This window comes from Nelusetta ayraudi, unplaced genomic scaffold (assembly GCF_046127955.1).
Source record: "Nelusetta ayraudi isolate G7.1 ecotype Tasmania unplaced genomic scaffold, CSIRO-AGI_Nayr_v1 ptg000056l, whole genome shotgun sequence".
Taxonomy (NCBI): Eukaryota; Metazoa; Chordata; class Actinopteri; order Tetraodontiformes; family Monacanthidae; genus Nelusetta; species Nelusetta ayraudi.
In genome coordinates this window covers 1,949,711-1,975,005 of record NW_027466106.1, presented here as the reverse complement: position 1 = coordinate 1,975,005, position 25,295 = coordinate 1,949,711, and the positions used below count along the sequence as shown (strand labels likewise).

The following is a 25,295-nucleotide window of genomic DNA, read 5'->3' as shown; positions in this document are numbered from 1 at the left end:
ACAAGACTAAAACTGTATATCAAAGAAAAATCACAGCAAGACAGAACAAATCTTCTTTTTAAAAATTTAAGTTTGCTTCTACATAAATGGAAGAGCAAGTTTTCTTTTCAGCAAGGTATCTTTCAATAATTTCCTTTAACATGTTGCTGCTTTGCCAGCTATTCTGAACTATTTCTATAAAAGCTTCATTAAATTTAAAAATAAATAACTAGGAATAAGGGGTTGCGTCACTCTGGGTGAGCGGAACAAGGCAGCAGCTGGATTCTTTCCTGTTTTTATCTGTCATTGCAGTGTTGGCTGAGTCTCAACCGAGTCTCTTAATCAAAAATCCCACCCGTCTGACACAGAGACAAGAGCGATGAAAAAATGCCTCCGAGCCCGAGATGAGACCCTTGAAGAGGGGTCGGGACCAAGACCAGTCTCCACTACTGATCTAACCCTGTGCGAGTTGTCAAAATCAAATGAAATTCTTCTCAAACACGTTGCAGGAAATGAGTGTGGTGGAGCGTTGCACCATCTCGAAAGAAGCTGGAAAGTTTGCAGCAAACTCCTGACCTTTGATGCATGAAAATGAAAGTGCGCAAGTAAATTCTGGAGCGCTCGGCGACGAAGAGGCGAAATTGAAGCAGATTTACGGAGGCAAGGTTCGTCTGTTCAGTTAGAAGAAAGGCCTTTTTATTCTCCTTCACAAAAGAAAACAGCTCACTAAAAAAAAAAAAAAAGTTTCATAGAAAAAAAAAATAGACTGGTATTAGAACTCAAATTTTGAGATTCAGTGTTAAATTCAAATACACAATTTGAATATAAAGAAACTACAAAAACGACCCCCCAAAAAAAGAAAATGCATCCACTGAGGCAGATTTCTTGCAGAGGACAGAGAAGAGAGCGAGGGATCCAGAAGAAGGCACTGTCATTGCTTTTATTCATTTTTCTTTTACAAACTCCTCGTAAAGCTTATTGAACCTACATTCAGCGAAAAATATCTGATTTTCATTTGTGCACAAAAAGTGGAGAGGAGGGTCCGTGAGAAAATACAGAATCTTTCTATTGTTTACCCGTCCGGGTTTCACCCTGTCCTTGGTCGCCCCAGTTTTGTTTGGATAAAAAAATAATAATAATAACATGAACTACATACAGAAGAGCCCAGCTACTGCTACAGTACTAAAATATCTTTTTTAAGCCGACTTCAGGCGGAGAAGACAGTGGGAGTCGGGGCGGAGGGGCGTTTAAGACTAGACCTCACTCTCCTGCTCCTGAGTTATGCTGAAAACCCTAAAAACAAACAAACAAACAAACACCTAAGGTTGCTTTTTGATTTCCAACAGTCAGAATGTTCAAGGCAAATGTGTCACGGAGAAGCTGTCCACTGACTATGTGCGGTACGATTCATGTTGCGTTTCCTTATCGTTCCCTTTCGAAAAAAGAAAAAAAACAGAGAGCAGAGAAACCCTCTCCACCGTCTCGCTCGCGCGACCTCCTGTCAAAGAGGCCGCCGCCAGTGTCCAATAGCCCTTTGCGAAAACCAAAAGAAAAGATCTCCTATCAAAATGTTCAGTTTCTCTCAATCTGGTCCAGGTCCAACTCTCCCCCGAGCTGTAAGACGTCCCTCTTTGTGCCGCCGTCACCCTTCCAGAGGGTGCGCCTGCCGCCCGCAGGCCCGGAGTCCACGCTGCACGCCGAGTCGCTGTCCAGCTCCTCGTAGGACGAGTCCTCCTCCTCCTCCTCCTCTTCATCGGCGTCCGCCTCGTGCCACGACTTCAGCCCCGGCTCGGGCACGCCGGCGAAGTCGGAATCTGGTTGGCCGGGGGCACCGAGGGTGGGAGGGGTGAGGCTTGATTGGCGGCCGTCCGCGGCGGAGAACCCGGTGCAGCTCAGGCTCTGGAAAGTCTGAAGGTTCTGAGCGGAGAAGAAGGAGGAGAAGGAGAAGAAGGAGATGTTAGCACCACACTTTATTTACGAAAAACAAACTGGGAATGATGCACTTTTTTTTTCTTTTTTTTTTTTTTTTTACAAAGACAAAGATTTGAGAAGGAGGAGAAGAAAGAGGAGAAGATGAAGGAGAACGACGAAGACAAAGAAGAAGGAGGGGGAGGAGAACAAGTAGAAGGAGATGAAGGAGAGGAAGAAGAACAACAACAACAACAACAAGTTCATCTGATAAATAAGGTTTTCAAATGGAGGTTCACGGTGCAGGTCTTCAGCCAGAACACACAGCCTGTCCTTTTTCCACCAACTTGAGAACAAGCATGAGAACAAGTGCACGAGTGAGCGCCCACTGAAGCCACTGATAAACATAAACAAATTGTAGACCCTTCTGGGTCGTCTGAAACAGGAAACCTTTTTTTGCGGTTGGCAATTCGTCCTTTTTTTAAACTCTCCCAAGGGGCCATTTATCACGGCCCGAGCCGACGTGAAACACTGGCAGGCGACTCGGGGAGCCGAGCCGAGGCCCGTGTTCAAGTCGCCGTCGTTGTCACAAAAGGTTTTTTACAACCTTTTTTCGACAGTGGGATGATTCTGCAAAACAACACCCCCCCATCCTCAAAATGCTTGACTTTAATGAAATTTGCCAAAATAGAGATGCTCTCTCTCTCTCTCTCTCTCTCTCTCTCTCTCTCTCTCTCTCTCTCTCTCTCTCTCTCTCTCTCTCTCTCTCTCTCTCTCTCTCTCTCTCTCTCTCTCTCTCTCTCTCTCTCTCTCTCTCCTCTCTCTCTCTCTCTCTCTCTCTCTCTCTCTCTCTCTCTCTCTCTCCTCTCTCTCTCTCTCTCTCTCTCTCTCTCTCTCTCTCTCTCTCTAGCCCTGAATTCCTCTCTGCAACAAAGGGAGGCAGCCATGCGGTGCGGTGAAGGGGTTAATGATCTCTGGAGTGGCCCAGCAGCAGATGTTGGAGGCATGGAGGTGAATAGAGATGAGGATTTTATCTATGGAGCCTCGGCTCCCGCCACAGAAAAGCCTCCCCATGCTGCTCCTGGTGTCTGGGGACAATTTCTCCCCTGCTCACAATGGGAATGGGTGTCTCCCCTCTGGTAAAATCCCACTTTATCATCATCATTATTATTACACTTGCGTCGATCCGTGACGTGTGACTTGAGCGGGGGCGAAATGAAAGTCGTTACGCTGCGGGTTTTTTTTTGGCTAGTGCACTTTTCCTCTCTTTTTTTTGGGACGGGATAATGTTTGCATGTGAGCGTCTCAGGTTGCAGATACTTCCTCTTGCAAAAAAAAAAAAAAAAGGCCTGAATCGATCGTTTCTGGAGCCGGAGGCCTCTGCTGTAGTGACCTCACTGGAGTGGAAAAGGGGATTTCTGCCTTCCCACCCCCTGCAAATGTAACCCCACTGCTAATTATCACAGCAGAGGAGGTGAAAGAAAGGGAGAGACACAAGGGGGAGAGTCGGCTTCTGCTCAATATGCTTTCTATAAAGTCTGTGCAGGGATTTGGGTGGGTGTGGCTGGGCAGGTTGGGTTTCTGCAGTATACCCAGCTTTGCTTCTGCACACCACCCCCCCGACCCTACATTTCACTTGAGCGTACCCCCCGACCAGATGGAAACCATCCAAACTGAGCTCGCCGAATACCAACCCACTGTTTTAATAAAGAGCAGCGAAAGGAAGTCGGCAATTTCTCCCAACACGCCGACGCTGAAGCAGACGTGCCGGCAGTCGCGTATGGGCTAATGAGAATGTGACGTGACGTGAAGATGGTGTGTGTATATATGTGTGTGTGAGAGAGAGAGAGAGAGAAAGAGAGAGAGAGAGCAGCGGGGCCCAGACTGTGTGAAACGGTTAAATTGTGCGGCAGTTGGCGTACGGTAAAGCCGAGCCAAGAGGTCGGCCAAATATCCTCCAGATGTTTTGGGAAAACAACAATTGTCACCCTGCAGAGTGCGACGGCCCCCGGAATCCTCGCCTACTAAGTCGACTACACAAACACACACACACACACACGAGGAGAAGGAGAAGGAGGAGGAGGAGGAGGAGGAGGAGATGGAGGCACAACTCAAACACCCGAAAGGAAAACAACTTTTCAACTGCGGCGCGCGACAAAAACGAAGTGCGCGCCGAGGGTGGCGAACAACAACGACAACAACAACAACAGGCTCTTCAGAGCTGCAGCCAAGTGTAGAGCGCAAATACACACACACACACTCAAGTCGGGAGCGATAAATTTTCCCTCTGCTGACAGCCAGACTACATATTTGCGCACCTCCGCGTCGATCGTCTGCAGTGCTCTGTCTGTGTGTGTGTGTGTGTGTGTGTGTGTGTGTGTGTGTGTGTGTGTGTGTGTGTGTGTGTGTGTGTGTGTGTGTGTGTGTGTGTGTGTGGGACACCTTTGATCCGGCCGGTGTTTCGCTCTTCCCTCCCCCCTCCCCCCAACAGAAAGAATGCACGACGGTTGTTCACAGGTTAGATGAAATAAATAAGAAAAGAAAAGAGAACAAGGCACAGATGTGAAGGTGAGGGTGAAGAAAAGGCAGCGCGAGCGAGGTGCACTGCCAGTCAAGAGTTTGGACACACTACAAATTTAATGTAATTTCTTTCATTCTCATGACATTGCAGTTTCTCACTGATGGCATCAAAGCAACTTATGAACACGCATGGAATTATGTAGGAAACAAGAAAAGTGTAAAATAAATGAAACACGTTTCGTATTGAAATTCTTCAAAATAGCCACCTTCCATAAAAAGCATATTTAGAGTTACTTAACGTGTTTTTATTTGCTGCATAATACCATAATTACATAAGTCTTGCTCATGTATTTGATGTCTTGCATGAGAAGGTGTGTCCAAACGTTTGACTGGTAGTGCATATAAAGAAACAACAACATTCGCCGGCGCACTCGGCGATGCTTTCAAAGAGAGAAAAAAGGAAAAGAAGGGGACACGTCACGACATGTCTGTGGATACACAGCGAGCGCCGCACCTCGGGACGCCCACCTGGGTGTTCCCATAAAGACACAGGGTTTGACTCGCAGCTATGATCGCCATCTCGGCCATTCCAGGAATGGAGAGCGTGGCGGAGAGCAGAGGAGAGGAGGGGCAGAGCAGCAGCAGCAGCAGCAGCAGCCCATGATAATCAGACCATCATGGGTGGGTTGGAAGGGGGTGATATTAATAGGGAGGGAGCGTGCAGTCGCTCCGACGGCTTCCCTGCTCATGTAATTCCTCCTGTCTTCACCACTTGGCGACCCCCAAGTGGTGAACACCCCGGCGAACGAGCCCAGTTTTGTCACCTCCGTCGCGCTGTGGTGCCGCGGGGCGGAACGCTTCTGCTTTTATTTTTATTTTTCTTGCTTCAATAGTGTGGGAAAGAAAACAACCCTGCGGCTGAAACTGGGAGTGCTGATGGCAAGCGCATGCTGGCAATGACGCAGGTTATTCGCTGCTCTGGGCGCAGAGTCGAGAGGCCGACAGGCAACGTTTCACACCACAAAGAAGATTGAATTGGGGAAGTTAACAATTAATCGATTATCGATTAATTGTCGATTAAGAATTAATCGATTAAATTAAATCTGTCGCAATTAATTGAGCATTTTTTACACGGATAGTTAATATCATTATAACAGTGTAGTGGAGGGGAAGAGCAATTCACCTGTAGATACTGTGATGGTCGTAATATACCTAGAAAAAGTTTTAAACTTTTAAACAACTTTAAAAAAAAAAAAAAAAAAAGTTGAAATGTGACCAATTAACTTAAAGTCAGAGGATAAATGTTTAGGGAGTTTTTACTGTTCTCTAATGTAAACATGGGTCACATTGGACCCTCAACATTATTTAAGGCTTAAATAATGTGTTCCTTTTTCATTGTGAAATTTAGGTTCTCAGGAAAAATGACTGCTTATCAGCAATTCATCGTTATGGTTAATCGTAAATTAACGATCGATTAATCGTTAATCAATCAATAAAGTCAATCAACTAACGATTAATGAATTCATCCATATTTTGCGTCCTTAGAATGAATGGATGAATATGGTGATGCATAAGTAAAAGTTGGAGGTGGACAGCAGCAGCCGGCTGACAAGAGGTGACACTGGAGGAATTTTGGGGGGGTGTGCCGCACATAAATGCCTGCAATATTCCAGTCGGGGCTCATTAGCGCGACATGCATCTCCAGAATTCACACCCGCCTCCATGGACGTGGCGGAGGAATCTGAAGGCCACGCCATGCCGTGTTCCACTGGCAACCGACACTCGCGATCCTTCGCCGCCGAGAGCACCTCGTTGGGTCTTTCGCTTTTCTTTTTTTGTACTTTGACTCGAGACTGTATTACTCATTTAAACAAACAAGCATCAATAAAATGTAAAGAGGTACCATGAAAAGTGAGTGAGTGAGTGAGTGAGTGAGTGAGTGTGAGCGAGCGAGCGAGCGAGCGTGTGCGTGGGAAGTGACAGGTAATAACTCGGAATTGAAAACAAACAGGGCAGGGCTGGTGAGATGCCCTTCAGCCTGTGATTAACATCCCACCCACCTCTTAAGGAGGGAGTGGGAGAATGCTTGTGTGTGTGTGTGTGTGTGTGTGTGTGTGTGGGTATGTGCATGCGTATAAATTCAGTTAACAAGAAATGGCAGCGATAACATTTACGAATTATACCAGCCGTCATCCATTCCTCCAACCCTTCAACGAAACGCACACAAACCACTCCTGGCATTTATTGATGCTGATGGAAATACCATCCGCACACTGCGCAGACAAGAATTGGAATCTCATAAAGGGACGCGAGAGTCTCCTCCAGGCTCGTCCAGGCCTTCACAAGAACCGACATGCACGTATACGACGGCACGAAATGACCTCGATGCATTCAACTATCGTGTTGACGTTACCACGCAACGCGGCGGGAACTTCACACCCTTTCAGCGAAACTCAAAATGGTTGCTTTAAAAACACGAAATCAAAACATGCGTGACTCCGTGAGGCTGCTGCGCACGCCTTCAACCCATGGATGTATTACAAGAATTATATACCGGACTGGCAATATGGCGGCGTGCCGATTATTTCCCAGTGGCCACTCTAGGCACTGCAGGTACTAGGTACTTTTTTCCATTAGACCGCTATACAAAAATAAACGCCTTTAAAACTGCCGACAGGACGACTGTGACCTGAAACGCCATTCATAGCAAATCTTTCTATTGTAGCTTTGTAAGTGACGTTCTCCAGAATCCTTCTGATTGGCCAAATAGATTGTGTGAGTCACAGAGGCATGATGGGAAGTCAAACTACTGCGCATGCCCTATGGGCCCGTTAATGCGGAATCAGAAACTTTTTGGGCGTATGCGCTGGGTGAGCAACTGCATTTAAATGATTGGGCCGCCATCTTGGACTCTGGCGGCCTTGCCTTCAACCCCGACCTGGTCGGAGGAGGGGGAGGGACAAATGAAAGAGTGCGTGCGTAAAAAATGATGGCGTGCATAGGAACACACACGCTCCAAACCATCCATGCGAGGGGGGAGAAAGTACACAGAGCAATAAAACGAAGTGAAACGACCCATTTTCCCCAGTAAGTACCGAGCACTTTGAATTGTGCAGGTTGGTTGAGAAACAAAAACCTGCAATAAAGTGGGACAGCAGGTGACACGGTCTGCAAAAACCACCGCTCCTGCTGCACGCAACGTAAAAGTGACTCTGCGTGCGTTTGTGTCTGTGTCTCCAATGCATGCAGGTATGTGTGTGTGTGTGTGTGTGTGTGTGTGTGTGTGTGTGTATGTGTGTGCGATCATCCTGCTGGGTTTTTTCCCCCCCTACTCCGAGCTGCTGGCATGACGAGAGGAAACACACTCGTTAGGCTCCATTACCGAAGCCCTGTTGATCCAAACCCTGGCTGGGTCCTCGGGGCCACTCGCTAATCTTTGAGTCCAGGAGGGGAAGTAAAAGAGGTGGGCGGACGAGAACTCGCAGCGCTTCCCCGTTAAAAAGACCACAAAAACAACAATAATTCCCAAACAGGAGGATGCCATTAGTCCATTCTTAGAAATCGCACTCTGTCAAAGTTGCCGCTTGGCAGCGGCGTTGGTAGCGTTGGCGGTTCAGATTTTATTTGGAGTATAAAAAAGGGATAAAATGCCTTGATTTACTACTCACCACTTTTTTGGATGGAGACTCTGGTGAATTTTATTCATCCTTGCAACTATTCTGAGGTTTCAGAGTTACAGACACTACGAACCTTTTCTATTAAAGGTCCACTGTGTAAAATTTGGCTTGATTGATGATTTTTATATTGGTAAAAGCTTAATATATTGCCCATTTATATTACTAAAAGTGTATACTGGCAGGAATAAAAGCCATTTGGTTTTCCTACCCTTAGAACAGTTCTCATATATATGAGAATATACACAGGTACAGGGTCTTGCTCCTCGTTAGCTGCCATCTTGTACCACCATTTTTTTAAGGAAGTCTGTCTGACAGTGGCCTAAATACCAAACATGCTGTCAGGCGGGCATCCTTAAATACCAGGGTTCCTTTAAAAAAAAATGTACACACTGGACTTTTAATTGTGCCATGCTGGATTCCTTTGTCAAAAATGAGAAAAGTTCAATCAGGCTCACTTTATCTTCTTTGTCAAAAGAACCGATTCTTGTTCTTCTATTCGGAAGGAAGGAAGCGTTGCCACCTCACAGGATGTCAGGTGACAATTTCTGAGGGCTGCGCCGACTGTCAAAACAAGCCAAAGGTGTAATGCAACATCTCAAAACTCCCCCCCGAATGACAGAATCAGTTAAAAAAAAAAAATGAGAGGATGGAGTAGAGCAGTAAATGGCGGTGGGGGAGAGGAAGAGGCAGTATTTCAAGGAATGGAATGGACTGAGCGAGGCCAAACCTTTTGGGTGGCTGTTTACCCAACAGAGAAAATGAGATGATAAACCGAGGCCGGGCTTGCTAGAGCGTGGCCCAACATAATGTGGTCGAACATTAGGAATGTTTCCGTAGTACTCTACCACTCCCCGACTCAGAGGGATAGAAGCCTCCCAACATGCACGCACGTACGCATGCACGCTCAAAGCCTTGGACCGACAAAAACCCAACAAACTCAATTTAGCTTGATTTAATCCAGCCACTGAACACAGTCGCAGACACTCGCGGAGAAGCAGACGGCCACGGATCTTGTCCTCGTGCGGCCAAGCACAAGAGAGCAACTGTCCGCTCGGCATTTGATCCCAGATTTGGCTCGATCCAATAGAGGACATTTGGTGGCGTTGGAAGCGGGGATTACGTGTCGGGTCGACTCTGATTTGCATGACCAGAGGAGAGTGATACAAAAACTCGGTCCGCAACACTCGAGTGTTACAAAAGTCTTTGATAATATCACTGACAGGCATCAAAGCATTTCAATCACGTCTTCCTCAGTGTGCATGCTCGTCCAGGAAATGACTTCATTATACACTAGCAGTCAAAAGTATGGACACACCTGTTTCTTCTTTATCTTTACAACTTTCTACACCGTAGATACATCCTCAAGGCATCAAATATATGACCAAGATATGAAGATTAATTATTAAGAAAAAAATGTTAATAAATACCGAAATATGTTGTGTTATACATATTACTATATTAAGGGTGAAGAGTCCAGATCATCGAAAACATGTTGTTAATTCACACTTTTTTGTTTAGTACATAGTCCATATGTGTTCTTCATAGTTTAGATGCCTTGAGTGACAATCTACAATGTAAAGAGTCATGAAAATGAAAGAAAAACTATTAAATCAGAAGTATGTGTACAAACTTTTGACTGGTATAGTCTCTCATTTTTAGACACAGGAGTACTCATTTAGCTTGTCATAATAAATCAGTTAAACATATATATGTGTGTATATTTGTTTTTGATTGATTGATTGAGTTATGATGACAAGCTAAATGAGTACGGCTGTGTCTAAAGATGAGGGACTACCTAATGATGTCATTTCCTGGACGAGCATACACACTTTGGAAGACTTGAAGGAAACCAGCATGTGTTTGCTCCTAGATGCCCGTCAGTGATATTATTATTAAAGATTTTTGACATGGACATACGATGATGGACTGAATAGTCTTGGCCTTGCACCTCTTTAACATGAATATTTTATTTGATGCTGAGGACACCGGCTCACCTGAGTCATCTTCGTCAAGTCCAAGGACGGCCGCTGCTCCAGTGGCTCCTCCGGCCGCCGCCGCTTCATGGCCATCTTCTTGTCATTGAGCACGCACGGCTGCGAGCGGCTGCGGGACAGGCAGCCGCTGCCCGCCGCCCTCCGGCTGCTGCGCCTGCCCAGCTCCGGGGTGGAGTCTGGGGAGCTGGCCTCCGACGCCTCCTCCCCCTGGACCTCCGGCAGGCTGATCTGCTCGTGGGAGAGCGACAGGGGCCGCAGGAAGTGGTGGTGCTGGAGGTGCTGCTGCTGGTGCTGGTGCTGGTGGTGGAGGTGGAGATGGTGGTGGTGCGACGGCGGGGAGGTCGGAGAGACGGGCGAGGCGGTGAACTGGGGGTGGGGGGGCAGCCGCTGGTTGAAGAACGGCAGGTCGAGGGACCTGTCCGACGGGCGGGAGGGCGAGCTGAAGCTGAAGCTGCGCTGCATGGCGGGGAAGTGGCCGCCGGGGGGCGCTCCGCCGCGGACGCTCCCTCCGCTGTGGCACCTCCGCTTCTCCACGGCCGTCCACACGCGGGAGCCCTGCGGCCTCCAGGACGAGCGGAACTCGCCGAAGTCGTCGGAGAGCGACAGCGAGCGGCACTGACGCTTGCTGGGGGGTGCGGCGGGGGCCGGGGCAGCCTCGGCCGCCGCAGTGCCTTCGCTGGCAGCCGGGGGCGCCGTGTGGGGATGAGGCCCCGCTCGGCCCCCTTCGCAGAGGCTGAGGTCTCGGATCAGGCTGGTGATGGCCGTGGCGTTGCTGGGCTCCTTGGCCCAGTTCCAGCTCCCCGGCTCTGGCATCACATCCCACAGGCTCTCCAGAGTGGCACCAGACTGGCAGGGCGCTCTCTGCTGAATGCTGCAGCTTTGGCCCCGGTCCAGCCACCGATCGGCCTCTGAAAAGTTGAGAATTTTGCAAAGTGAGACTGGATGATCTCGAGGAGCGACTTGGTATTATTACTGATGGCAGCAGCAGGGAGACGCTAAAGACAATTCCACTACACTCAGGAAAAAAAAGACTCGTACATTTTAATTTAAGTGGAAACATAAACTTGTCATTGTTAACTTGTAGAGGCAACTACGAAAGAACAAATTAAAATGAGAGGAAGTAACACTATAGTTGCTGAGGCTGAGCTAAGATTGCTGTGCTGCATCGACAACCAGGTGGCCTTTTTAAGGCGTAACTAGTCCTTAAAGCTGCATTAAGTCATTTTTCTACATTAAAATCTACATTTAAAAATCGTCACGGCAACAATGGCACCCCAGACATTGGCAAAGTACAGCCAGCTGGCCTGGTATACAACTATATACCTTTGGCTGCCTGCCCGGCTACTCAGACAATGTCTTCTTTCTTCACTCTCTTTCTTTCTTTCTGTCTTTCTTTCTCTCTTCAACATACGGAGGCTAGTAAACTAGGAAATGTCAGCAAGCAAAAGTCGGGCAAGAGGTGTTGATGTTGGCGCGTTGAAGTTCGCGAGCCGTGTTCTTAAGAGCGGGTGCCGAGCAGGCGACCGAAGTGAAACGGTCCTACACCAGGCTGGCCAGGTGCACAGCGCGAGTGGCAGCGACATTACGTCAGTCATCATTAAGTCCGTCAATCGTAAAAACAAATTTAAAACCGATCATTTTAAGGTGCAAAAGAAAAAGTGGCGTAATTTTAAGCAAACAGGCTTCTCAGAAAAACTTTCGGTGTGCCAATGTCTTGAATTCCCTTCTCAAAGGAAACCAGCACAGTGCACATTCCTGGTAATTAAAAAAACAAACAAAAAGAAAACATCCAATTGGAAACAGACAGAGGTGAAAATGCAAACAATGCGGAAACAAGCGACAAACGGCAGAAAAAATCTGTGAAACAGTAGTCAGGCCACTCGCGAGTATGCGGGCAGATGGCAGTAAGTCTAAGTATGTACAGTATGACTTCCTCGCTGTCTCGCTATCTGCGCAAGTGGTCCCGTCTCCAGGCGGTGGGGGTGAACACACCGACAGTAAAAGTGCCCTGGTGACTCGGGCGACCGGGCAACGGAGTTCGTCCGAGATTCTGGAGACGCTTCTTCGTCAAGAAAAAGCCGCCCCCACCCGGAGCTTTATCCAAATTCTCCCCTTTCAGAAGGCTCGTCTCTAAAACTGGCAGGCTCCCTCTCTCGGGCTCACGCTGGACATTGTTCGGCGGGGAGCAGAACAATGTACGGGGGCCGCAAGAAATGACCTGACAGGAATGTCAGAAAAACAGCTCGACAAAAAAGAGGGGAGAAAGAGGGATGGACTTCAAAGGCCGCCCTCTGAAAGACGATTGTGCTGGCTGAACTAACAAGACACACGCGGGACAATGTCAGTGTCAACATTAACAGTGGAAACAGTAAACGGCACTCCTCCCCGTGACGTCCCCCCCGCAAAAAAAAGGAAAGTAGGACAGTGACTAATAGGCCGAGCTTGTACAGACGCTAACGCGTCTTTTAACGCGGAGGCCAATTACCGCGACGGCGGCCGAGCGACCGAGCGAGAGGCTGGCTGAGAAATTGTTGACACAGGCAACAGGCGTGTAGGGTTGCAGCTCACTCCCACGGGAGCGCCGCGCGACATTGTGCGGAGGCAGGTGCGCCCTCATCATGAGAGGGGGATGAGTGACAGACGGAGAGAAAGGGAGAAGTGAGAAACGGTTCGGATGGAGATGGCGAGGGGAAGGCTGGGGGGGGGGGGGGGGCTGAGAGGTCCCCCTCTGGGACTGCTGCTTCCACTTATTAAACAATTACAGGGGCAATCTGCTCTGTGAATGCCTTCCGAAAAAAAAATGCACACTACTCAAGACGCGGACGGTGTCGTTCCTAAAGCGCCGGTCGTCAGAGCTGCCGCAACGTTTCTCTTTAAAATGGCAAAAAATGGATGGAGAAGCAGAAAAAAAAAAAAAAAACACAACACAAAACACAAATGGCATGAACTCACCCACAGAGCCACAGGAGAAGAGGGTGGTCCCTCTGCTCATGGTGTGGATGTCACGCTGTGGAGGCAGACATGTGGGCCGACGGTTACACACGTGCAAAATGAACCGAAAAAAAAAAAAGCAGGGAAGCAAAGTTTTTGCGATGTTTGTGCGCTGGCTGGCCGCAGTCAAATGAGAAGTTTGTTAGAAGTTCCATCTGCGCGTTAGTGGTTTGAACAAGAAAAACAAAAAAAACAAAAAAACTTTCAATTCCCATTCTTGGCAAGGTGCAGTGAAAATTTGTATTTGTACCCATTTGTATTTCTATTTTGATTCACACTCACTATATCCTTTGACCAAGATTTGATAATCAAATGGCTAAACTTGTGGCAAGTCTAGCAAGTGTTATTTGTGAAAGCGTGTGGGTGTGCGTGCGCGCGCGCGTGCGTGCGAGCGTGCGTGTCGTGGGAATACAATTTTTTGCAGCCACTTGCTGATCGTACAGCCGCTTTATTTAAAATGGAAAACCAGTAAATTTCATTCATTCATTTCATTTGCAATCTTAGGTTGTTTCACAGACTTGTGTTTTTAATACCAACACAGGCTCACAGAGCGTGGAGAATCCCTTCTTCTGGCCGTGCTATCACCTACAACACCGACTCTCACGGTTTGTTATTAAAACGCTCGGATGGATCCCGGCAGAATGCACAATAGAAGAAGTCATAATGCCGCACGGTAATGTGCCTTGAGGTCATTGCCGCGACAGAACCGTGATGGCGAAAATCTGAGATGGAATCGGTGCGATAGCAGCGGGGAAGTATGTAGCGTAGATAAAAATCACACTCACACTTTGCGTGAGTCATTTACTCACGCGGTGCCGCTGCGGCTCAGAGAGGAATGTTTCCCTTTGTCAGTGATAAGGTTACGGAGGAGGCCGACTTAAATGTCAGAAATAATAGAGGAGGCGCTCGGCTCGCGGTCACATTTGCATGCGTGCCTGTGAGAAGCGCGTCAAACGCGGCGACCCCGCTCGACTTGCGAGCTCCAGAATGTTCATTTTTTGGACGAGGCAGTTTGCAAGTGAACACAAAAAGTACAAAAAGTGAGTTTTTCATTTTTGTTTTCACCATTTAGACCGAGTAAGGTCAGGTTAACTCAGGATTTAAGGCATCGGTTTCACTATGATTCAGGGTATTTTGGTGATGAATGGACAAAAAAATAAACATGCCTGGTTATCAATAGCTTCTGACAGATTAGTTTTAACACATCTCACGGTCATTGTGCACAAAGACTCAAACTCAAAGAGGGTTTCTGGCCTCACCAGCCGTCTCTCGGTGCTCTGGGGCCTTACATCATCGACACCCTTCTTCTTTTCCAGTGTTTTGAGAAAAATGATCACCATGGTAGCGCCACGCTCTCCTCCGTCGGTCCGTTCAGGTTCAGACGAAAGCCGGCGGCGGCCATCTTCAGACGAGGTGCGAGTGCATGTTGCGCGTCTGGCCGAGAAAGAAAACCAGTTGGTGACCTCCCATCTGCCGAGCAGCGCTGGAGCCCTGATAACAGCGGCGGCGGTGGCGGTGGTGGTGGAGGAGGAGGAGGAGGTGCTGGAGGTGGAGGTAGGAAGGAGCCTTCACACTTATCCTGATCCCTGTTCAAAAAGAAAAGAGATGGAAGAGGAGAGACTGTGAAAAAGCAACTCAATACAGTAAATACTTAAAAAAAAACCTGTTGATACTTAGCTAAGATGCTTCAAATGATGCATATTGAAGGAGCCGTTATTGCAAGCAGAAGGTGAAAGGCATTTTCTGTGACACTAAAATGTGAATTCACCTCAGAATTATAAATATTAAACATATGTCACTAAAACAAACTCAATATTTCACCTGCATGTATTTCTGTCAACTCGGTCCCGTGGCAGAAGTAACGGGTTTTGAACCAAACAAGTCACATCGTAAGATTTCACATTTTCCTGTCAGTTATTTGTCAAAGGCAGACAGATTTGCACCGCTAACCATGTGAAGAAACGGGAACAAACTGCATTATCTGTCTTTGTAACCATGAATAGGACACGACGACGACGACGTAATCCATGTCATAATTCTTTTCACTTTTTTTTTTTTCCCCAAGCAGACACCTTTGATCTCAATGTTTTCATACAGATTTAAATCTGGCGGAAGTGATTCTCTAAGTCAAACACAACAGTATTTGGTCAAACCAAAGATGATTCATGGCACTCATTCATCACACGTAAATGGGAGCGACACTGTAGTACAATACAGAACATTCACACACGGTGCGAGGCAAAAGAAAAAAAGGAAAAAAAAACACACACACACAAAACTGCTGGCACCAAGCAATGGTTAACATCTGAGCTCCAGTCTGAGGTCTCTTCAGGCCAACAACAAAAAAAAATAAGATTAATGGCATGATTTCACAGTTGGCAAACCCCAACAGTTGTTTTCCCCTTCAACATTTACTACCTTTAGACTTAAAGCACCAATGTCATTGGCCACTACCGTGTTTTTGCTACACGCCACTAAAGACATTCTGCACAACAGAGCCTGCAGCCATACGCTCACTTCTTCTCCTATTCCCGTACGTAAGGGGACGTAGACAAAATTCGAAGAGCATGTGGGAATCGAAACAGAGCAAAGTTTATCTAATACAGGAAATTGAAATAAGTCACGTTGCATGACTGAAGAGGTGGCTCTGGAGTATAAACAGAGAAGGCTGTATGTGATGCTGCGGTCGCTGCTTTTGTGATTTAGAAGGAAGCAACCATATCTGCTGGAATAGAGGAGAAATTGTCCAAATAGTTTGGCAGGAGTTACATGATACACGGTCCATGTTTTGGGCAAACGTACCCCGCTGTATCAAGTGCACAGTGCCCGTAATGCCACTGAGCACACGAGGGGGAGGAACAAAGAAGCTAAAAGAAAACTGCAGGACGCGGCCAGTTGCGCTGTAATCACTTTCAGTTCAGGAATGAAAAGTTGGAGCAAGCAAGCGCAGTGACCTTGCACTTGATCTTCTCTCCTTCATTAGCTGTCCACCGAGCATAATTTAGAGAGAAGCAGCACGGTTCAGGAGTCTCCCATACCATTGGATCGACTTTTGGCAACCGAAAGCTTCGGTTGCAGCGAGAGAGGGGGGCTAATGGCTCTAGCAGGCGTAGCCTCGTTTTCTGTGTGCGTGCAGCCTGCTTCCCATGTCGGGCCAGGGTTTGGTGCGGCAACGCGACATGCTTTGGAGGAATGCATGCGGGCGTTTGTGAGGCAGCCCGGTAATGTAAGCAAAGCCGGGCTGCATATCGCCAAAGAAAAACAGGATCTGATTCGATAAAGTCACTTAAGACGAATTGCGCCGCTTTGATACGTCACCCCTCACCCCACCACCACCACCATTCTCCATCTCTGGCCTCATGACTACATGTAGACTAAATGTTACATGTCGGTCTGCCTCAAACCAGCTGCTAGCATATGACTCCCATTATCTCCATTTATCCCGGAGAGTCAGTGGAGCACAACTGGGCCTCCGCGGGCGAGAGGGTCTGCCGTCGGTGGGAGCCGTGCGAGGGGGGGAGAGGGCTTCTTCTTGATCAGTTCTGCAGATTACTTTACTGATTGGGGCTGACACTGACTAATGGGTGTGTCAAAGGGGCCGTGTGCGTGTGTGTGTGTGTGTGTGTGATAATGCAGAGGGTTGTTACAGTGAGCTGTTTCACTGATGCATTCAAGAAGCGTGACCCCGACCTCCGAGTCCTGGACTGCACGTCTGCACGTACACGTCCGTCCACGTTCACCCCGTTACACCCTTGTGGCCTGCATGCAAGCGTGCGGTGACTGGCAAGCAAGGGGGTCATGGGAGAGGGCAGCCCGAGTGTGAATTCAAACCTGCAGCCGAGCTCACCTAATGAAGCAGCGCCTTGTGAAGGCAGAAAACCGGAGGTGCGACTGAAGACGACGAGAGTTGCTGCGAACGTCTTGCAGGTTTCGCATTAATGAGCGTAGCAACTCGGTGTCGTGACAGTTAAAACCTCAGTGCGCGATTTGTTTATGTGACGTCGGCCCACGCCAGGGCCGCTTCCTTCGAGATTCTTAAAATCAGATTAGCAGTTGAAAACACACCAGCGGCTCGGATCGAGTTTTGATTGGAGCGCGCAGATGCTTCTTTAATCACTCAAGCGGGCCTGTTTGTGAATGTCAAATCGAGTGTGACTGCGCGACTGGATGTACGAGTTCTCAGCAGCAGCCGGTCCGTTTGTCACATGCGGTGGCACGGGAGCATCAAATGCCATCCGAGGCGTCCAAGTTCTCGCATCTGAGGCGGCCCAAGTCTGACTTCTTGCACTGCCTAAACTGCGCGACTGGCTTGGACCGTTTTTAACATGAGATTTACACTAACCCCACTGTTCCGTCAACAAGCGTAGCCCGTTTATTGTCTAAACCGATGGGACATTATTTGTCCGTGCGGCAAGCCCCCGGCATGGACTGAAATCTCATGGTAATTCGCGTTAGATTTGTGTACAAGGGGCTGCAGGCAGCAGCTCTTGGCTCACAATAGCCGGTGACTCAGGAGGGCACTAGAAAGGGCAGCTAAGATAATGTGGCTGCCTGCCCGGGCCGTGATTTGTACAGGCAGATGAATAGAAGCCTACTGAGGGCCCCCCTAACGTTCTGTGACGGGGGTGTTTGGTGTCCATCACCAATTGGCTCTGGTTACTGCATACTTGTGTGGAGCACGTCTGGTGTCAAGCCTTTGATCGGTGGCTGCGCTGAAAGGGACTTATTTTATACGACCAGAGCCAAGCTCCCAAATACAACCGCTTGTGTGTTCCCCAGCGCAGATAGCATAGCATAGCCCCCGCTTTTCCATGTGCGAAATGCATTTCAGGAGGTGACTTTGCCTTGCTCCAACATGTTCTCCATGCTCGGAACGAGCCAGGCGCTGGTGTCTATTCAAACACGAGCGGCATGGCTGCGTGGAAAATGGAGCGCGAGATCAAACGGAGCGGTCGGGTTTTGTAGTGCCGGGGCTGAACTCGCAAGTCAAGAGTCACTCTTTTGTCGAGTTGGGGTTGTTAATTCGGAGGGAACAGCCACCCCTTTAGCTCAAATAATAAGGGCGAGGTCATAAAAAAAAGGGCCCTGCAGAGGTCAAGACATACCAGCGACTGCGGTGACCATCACCCCCGTTGCCACTGGCAAGGCAACTCCAGGCAAAACTAAACATGCAATCACCCCACTAGAGGTCCGGAAGTGAAGAAACAATAAAGCTCTTTCAAATCAGTTGTTTCTCTCGAGCAGTCCATCAACATCTGTATAGAACACAGCCACCACTTAAAGCCCCACTTAATGTTTGGATCGTCATTCTACAGCTCTAGAGGAACCAATGTGGAGAAGACTTTAAGTTCCCATGTTCAGTTCTTTCTTTATCTCAAACTCGAGGGAAATGACAGATTTATTATCCTCTGGAAATGTGAAGCACATTTACTGTTCCCCGCTGTTTATGGCCCTCCACAATCTTCCTTATGTTGTTATACCTTCAATATGCGTGGAACTAGGCAGTAAGGAGGTGTGGTCATGAGGGCGTAACCAGCATCTGGCTGGGGGGGCCGTGGTCGCCCACCTGGACGAAGCATCAGTGAAGTGTTTTAGTGCCACTGGCACGATTTCCAAAACTTGTGGTTTCAGAACACACGCTTTCTGAAACGTAGACCAAGCAAAAGAAGTAAATGATGGACTTTGCCGTTTCTGGGGAGTTCATGCACCAAACTGGAGAGACAGACTACAGTTGGAAAACTTGGGTAAAAGCAAATTCTGCATGAAACTCGATCGTTAAAAATTCAGAGAGCTGAGAGTCAGTCACTCTAAACTCTGTGTGTTTGATATCTACACATTCTTCTAATTACTTTTGCGGGTTTGAAGACGCACTGCCTTATGAGTGAGCGCACTTCCCCTTTGCAGTGTACTAGTTGTGCTTCCCTTGTGGTCACATGAATTGGGTGTGGAACGCACTGACTTAATTTCCAAATAAGCAAAGACAGACAACCTTGACAACATAAAAAAAAGTGATCCACTAAGCATTGCGACACAGACACGACTTCAAATAGAAAAAAAAAACAGGCCTTACGAGACACTTCTGCTTTTGTCGAGGGAAAAAAAAAAGGGGACACTTTGCTCTTAACGCAATCAGATTTACAGCCACAGACATGATAACTACTCACAGACGCCAGTCATCAAAAGCCAAGAAAACATTGCTTCAGACAAACTACCTCGCTGCCAACAGCAACAGCGCTCACAGCGATCAAATGCCATCAGTCCTGTGTCACGTGTGGCTCAATCAGATGTGAATCGGACGTGAGGCCACATCAACGCAGTGACATGGCAGTGGGCTCGGTGCTCTTTTGTTTGAGTCCAGAGGCCTTTCTATATCACGCAACCCTTGGATTCCAAGCATCAGGGATGAGCCATCTATTCGTTTGAGGTGTGGGTTGCTTCAGTTTAGCTGCTATAGATTAGCAGTGACCTGGTTTGAGGTATTTTGGCTATTTTAAAATACACGCAACAGCATCAAGATAAAGGTGGTAAAAAAATTACTTCACCCGTTTCAGTCAGTGTCAAAAGAGTACGCGAGGAGCCAAGTGAAGTCATCAAAGAGGGATCGATTTATTCCGAGTGTTTACTCAGAGATATTTCTGAGGGCGAGTTTTCCCTTCATGAAAAATTTCCGGCGTTGTCTCTCGGAATTTCACAGGTAGCCATAGCAGCACAAACACAAAACACGAGTGTCCGAGCCAATAAAGAATTGCATTTGAATTGCTCATGGCTTCTTTATCAGCGCGAGTGTGTGCGTGGTGCAGGAAACTGGACTATTGAACAAGGGCAGTTTGCTGAGCTGCAGCTCGCTGACACACAAAACTTGCAAACACGACGCAGCTTCTCTGCCTGGCCCGGCCAAAAGTTCTCGGACTGAAGCTGGGTTAACTGAAATCTCAAGACACTTGACAGGCGTTGTAGGATCAGGTGTTCCAGTTTGAGCAGAGGAAGGTATTTGGGTGGGAGGTGGGGGGCCCTCTTGCCCCCCCCCCCCGGGGTGAACCCTGCATGCCAGGTACCCCCCTCTAATTACCACCCCTGCCCCCCGACTCCCCTTATCAATCCTCGCCTTCCCGTCTGTGCTTTCTTCCATTATCCATGAGTGCCTGGCCTGTTCTGTGCACTCTAACCAGCGCCCTAATCCATCAGGGATACATTACATGAGAACCTCCAGAGCTGCGAGCAATTCCTTTTTACAATTTTCTCCACTCTATAAGGGGGCAGGGGGTATCCTATGCTCCTATGTAGTGTAAGCAAATGATGTTATACAGATTGTCACTACCAATCAGCCAATGAAAACCACAACGGCGACGTTACGTAACGAGGCGCTCGCACGGTAATGTGTGGGTGGTGGGGGGCAGCAGGGGGGGTTTATTAATGGCGAGTTGAAAGTGTGCACGGGTGGGAGGGGAGAGAACTGCGAGCAGCATTCCACCACCGGGGTATGTTCATTCACTCACGAGGGGAGAGTTGGGGGGGGGGCTTAGCTCAACATATGGGCCCTCCGACGGCGGTGCGGTGTGCAGGGAGCCAAGCGGACGCATGGCGATGCGATGCTTTGCGGCTCTTCGACCGTCACTGGGCCGTCAAGAGGCGTTCGCTCCGACACGTCCATCAGAGTGTCTGTTTTTACGGATAACAGCATATGATTTTTGTTTTCGCCGTCATGTGGAGCCCGTAGCCCGCACTTGAGGGAATAACTCCATTACAGCCAATCAAATTCTGGTCGAAATGTCCGATTTGATCAGGGCCTCGCTGAGCAAGAGGCCAAAGTAAATCTACAATCACGCTTGCTCTGACCAGACCCGAAGTTTTGGATTTCGCTAAGAGGAAGTGAAATCTGGTCCACTGACACACAAACTGCAGACATCTTTTTCCATGTTGAATCTAAACAGTGTCTACTCTCCGCCGCCAGCAGGATAACTGGCTACACACCCCAGTGGTGCTCTGCCATGTGCTGTGCAACAGGCAGGCACATTCGACTTGCAAGAGCCAATTAGAAGAGTTGGACGTCGTGATAAAAGCCGCAATTGCACATGTCTTTCGTCCAAAACTTTAGTCACTAATGTGAACACGTGGTTATAAATATGCATTAAAGTCGGATGTCCAAGCCAAATGCCAGCTTTCATTTCTCCTTTTTCATTAAGGAAAGACAGTCTGCACTGAATCTACAAAAGAAAATAAAAAAAATACAAGCTGTTAGTTTTGTCTGAGTAAAAGAAACAAAAAATGTTTCTGATTAAAAAGGAAGATGAGATGAACAGGTTTGAACTAAAGAAAACGCCGCAAAGATTTTTCATCCGTAACCAAAGTTATTTTAAGTTAAGATAATAAGTCGTGAACTCATTCAACTAGTTTCTTTTTTCTCTGGCAGCAGCTTTTGCATGCTTAGATAACATCAGACACTGGGTATGCAAACAAACTGACTAGCAAATCTATGCCGCTTTCTCTTTTGTCTGGATAATACAACTGAAGACCTTGAGGACCTAAAGCTCCTGATTTTGGGTTCGACACACCACACCAGAGGCAACTTCTTTTTTTAATCTAGACATGATCACTCACTATCAGTGCGTGGCAGCACCACGGTGGTATGAATCCACGCAAACATTTCCATTTTATCCCAGAATGCTTTTCATCTCTACTAAGTAGAGTCTGGTGCTTGTCTTGGGGGGTTGGGGTAGTGCTGCACTGGTGTATGTGAGAATGCCTCTTTTCTTTTCAGCTGCAGTTCTTTGGCTCTGTGGGCGTCAGAGACGGCCGACTTGCAAATCTATCATGTTAATGAGGAGGGCATATAAGACACGAGGAACAGCGCGCCGATAACGTGCCATCGGCGTCCTGTCCGAACTGCCTGGTGCCAAAGCGGTTTGAGTTTCAGCGCGTCTGCAAGCCGCTGCGGTTATGACAGCGGGTCAAAGGGAAGAAAGGGAAGCTTCTGAAGTGAATGGAGGGCAGCACGGAGCCACAGACAGGCATGGCTAACAACCCTTTTCTGGTAGCTTTGCATAATGCCCCGGGCTAGAGAACAAGGGTGGCAACAGAGAGCCGCAGTATTTAGTGAAACAACGAGACAAACACCAAAGACAAAAACAGGCAAAAAAGCCGAGATAGAGATAAAGAAAGTCCAACAGTGAGATACCGACAGAGGGTTTGGAGAGGTGGTGGTGGTGGGGGTGGGTGTCGTGAAAATGTGTGTCAGAGTGTGGAATGAGGGAAGGTTGAGCACACAGATGGAGAATGGACCAGTGGCTCTCGCTCTGCACACAGCTGCCCACTAACAGAAAGGGGGCTCTAATAGGGCCTTTTTGCATGCGACACAAAGACGTTGCAAATGCGCGCGCCTCGAGCACACACTGAAGTGCAGAGTGATCCCCTTTAAAAAAAGCACTGACCTTAATTGCTCCCATAAATCATCCCCATAGTATGTACAATACATGCCTGGCCATAAACAATGCCGTAGCTGTTTGTCAAGTACAACTGTCATGCATCAAGTTGGGCGAAACTAAAACAAAGTGGGACTTCCCAGACGCCGTGCAATCAGACGTGAGGCTGGTTTGAATCCCCAAATTATTTTTTTTTTTTTTAGCCAGTGCTACAAAATATGCCCGGAGTTCCTCGTTGTCTCCATCTGAATGGAATTGTAGAATGTATTTACTCATTCTGGCGTGGCTTAGGCCGCCTTACGGCAACAAGAGTTTACTTCAAGCTGTAGCATTCCAAAAGTGGTTTATTTTGGGGGGATTAAAACAAGGTATCATTGTAATCTGCAGAAAGAACTAGGAGGACATTTGAGAGCTGCTCAGAACAGGCTTCCCTAGAGCCGAGCCACTATGTGTGCGAGGCACCCTTATCAACAAACTCTTTGTAATTAGACACTACAGCTGCTGCATGATTAAATCTCTGCCCGCTCGCCCTATACCTTCACTCCCAACTGGAGCCTCGGCTACACCTTTGCTTTCGTGAGAACGCTTTCTGACTCTTGAGAATGAAATTTCCTGTTAACCAAAAAAACCTGACAGCAGTCTCCGCGAGTCAAGGACGAACGACTGCAGCTATGGCGGCGGCCGTAAACATTTCCAGGTATTACAAATTACAGTGGCCCTCAGTGCCAAAACCAGTTATCCGCGGTATTCTGTTTATGGTGTCCACAAGATCAAACAGCTGTCCTGCAAAATCATACAGTGCAAAGCATAAGCACCAACCGTCACTTCCTATCCCACAAAGGAGAGGAAACAACGCTGACAACAACGTAGCTCGGGGCTGCGTTGCTCCACATTCATGGCAACATTGCTTTTCATTCTGAATGTGACAGCCATAAAGGTGCTTTCAAATGAGTGCGAACTCTGCCCTGCTATTAAGACATATAGTCGTCAATAAATCTGCATAAAACTATATGTGATAAGAAGTAAAGGAGCTTTTTTATTCTTTTTTATTCTTCTTTTTTTTGTTGTTGCCTGACTCTAGTTTGACGGTTTGGGGAGGATGGGAGTATCTTATCAGTTTTTGACAAACACAGGCGTTGCAAAGTTTTTCCACTTCCAATTAATGCCTAGAATAATAAATTTGGCAACAAATTATCATGGAGTCATAACACTGAGATTCTATCGCAGGATGTCCAGGATCCAAAGAGTCCTTCCAACGCAGCTACGAACCACGTTATGAAGTGCCCTATGACTTCATACACGACTTCCTGTCACTCAAAAGAAAAGCAAGAATAAGAATATCACCAACCTACATGAAAAATGTTTACTGAGGCAAGTCATTTGGCAATTATAGAGGACTCACTGAGAGGAAGCGAAAGCTAGGCGTGTGGTAAGAAAGTGGCAAGAGATAGGCAATCAGGCCTGATGACTAAAAGTAAGTTGGGGTTTTTTTCAGCCTCGTCTCATATTTTGTGGTTGAGCAGATGCGTTTCGAGGGAGCCGATGGCAGCACATCGCCTCTCGAGAGAAGCAGCGCTCGCTCAGCAGACACTTTTTTTTTTTCATCCATGTCAGCAACAGGTTGGCCAAGAAAACTGCTTAGCCTCTCGATCAGTGACTGGCACTGCACTTCTTCTCATAGCAGAACAGCTGTTTTAACAGAGAAACGCAAACACCCACATGGTGCAACTTGACAGCCTTTTTTTTTTCTCTCTCTCTCCTTCTTTAAGGCGTGTGGTCTATTTTCCGGGGAAACCAAGCAGACCGATGAACTGCCACGGCAAGTGAGCCAACAACAAACAAACAAGATGTTTCTTTAAAAAAAAAAATATTAAAAATTAAAAAAAAAAAAATCTTTGGTCAGCGCTCCACAGTCACCACAACAGTGTTAACATCAAACGCACAGAAACTTTGTGACACAAAAAAAAATAGCAACAACAAAATACTTGAGACGATGCGACTTTGCAGTATCACAAAGTGTTGCGTGTCTTTTAGAAAGGCTTTACTACCTGGCCAGCGAGGGAGAGGGTGGTGGGCTCTAACGAAGTCAGGTCATCTTTTAAACAGAGGACGAGGCAGAGAAGAAATCTCAGTAAGTTCCTCGGGGGTCCCACAGCCACCGCTTCGGTATCGCCACCGCTGAGCCGAGCAGCAGCACTGCGAGCAGCTGGGAGCTCGCGGCTGCTTACTGCGTTCGGCGTGCGTAGGAGCGAGCCACCACCATGGGGGAGACCGGAAGTGCACGGCACGGGTAGAACTCCTTGAAAATGGAGAATAAGAGCACGTGTCTTTTTGCGCGGTGAAGCACTTACAATATCGTTCTTTTTAAAATAATATACACCGCTAACAATTTAAGTGTGAGTAAACAAGACCTGGAAGTGTATTGATAGCGACAATGACCACCACCCACTTGACTTGGTACATTCCGCTTTGGTCCTCCTCGAGGCTTTTACGCTACACACACCTCTAGCGCTGTATTGTTGTCATGTTTCAGAATTTGACTGAATTATTACATTTCGAAGCCAAAAGTGTATAAAACAAACTTATGTGTGCCATACAAAACAATGGTAGCTGTAGAACCATCAGTTGTCCCCCCTTTTTTTTCCTGGTGTACACTCAGTCCAAGTGTAAACAAAGTTCACCAAAAGATTACATTGGCGTTCATTAGCTCACTTTAATGCGGCCACGTCAACACTCAAAGTGAAAAACTGTAATAATACACTTTGGGAAAATAAAAAGAAAACTTTCCCCTCAACCACACTGGAGCT

At 47.6% G+C, this 25,295-nt stretch overlaps 1 protein-coding gene across 3 annotated transcripts; it reads right to left on the bottom strand.

The window, feature by feature from the left end:
* Positions 1-653: 653 nt before the first annotated feature.
* On the bottom strand, positions 654-24,705 carry LOC142896595 (protein FAM53B-like). 3 transcript variants are annotated; one of them, XM_076038360.1, is made up of 5 exons: positions 24,537-24,705; positions 14,329-14,655; positions 13,031-13,085; positions 10,079-10,986; positions 654-1,896 (listed from the first exon to the last, which is right to left on the bottom strand). In XM_076038360.1, exons 2-5 carry the CDS (start codon positions 14,407-14,409, stop codon positions 1,552-1,554), a joined length of 1,389 nt encoding a protein of 462 aa, XP_075894475.1. In that variant the 5' UTR covers positions 14,410-14,655; positions 24,537-24,705; the 3' UTR covers positions 654-1,551. The 3 variants fall into 3 exon arrangements, with proteins under 3 accessions (XP_075894475.1, XP_075894476.1, XP_075894477.1); XM_076038361.1 differs by having other exon boundaries at positions 14,359-14,655; XM_076038362.1 differs by lacking the exon at positions 13,031-13,085.
* Positions 24,706-25,295: the final 590 nt, after the last annotated feature.

Bases quoted from the DNA above. Each gene is read 5' to 3' on its own strand.
- LOC142896595 (XM_076038360.1), bottom strand. From the start codon at position 14,409: ATGGTGATCATTTTTCTCAAAACACTGGAAAAGAAGAAGGGTGTCGAT. The intron at 13,086-14,328 runs GTGAGGCCAGAA...CTGCCTCCACAG, and splicing joins AGAGCACCGAGAGACGGCTG to CGTGACATCCACACCATGAG. The intron at 10,987-13,030 runs GTGAGTTCATGC...TCAACTTTTCAG, and splicing joins CTTCTCCTGTGGCTCTGTGG to AGGCCGATCGGTGGCTGGAC.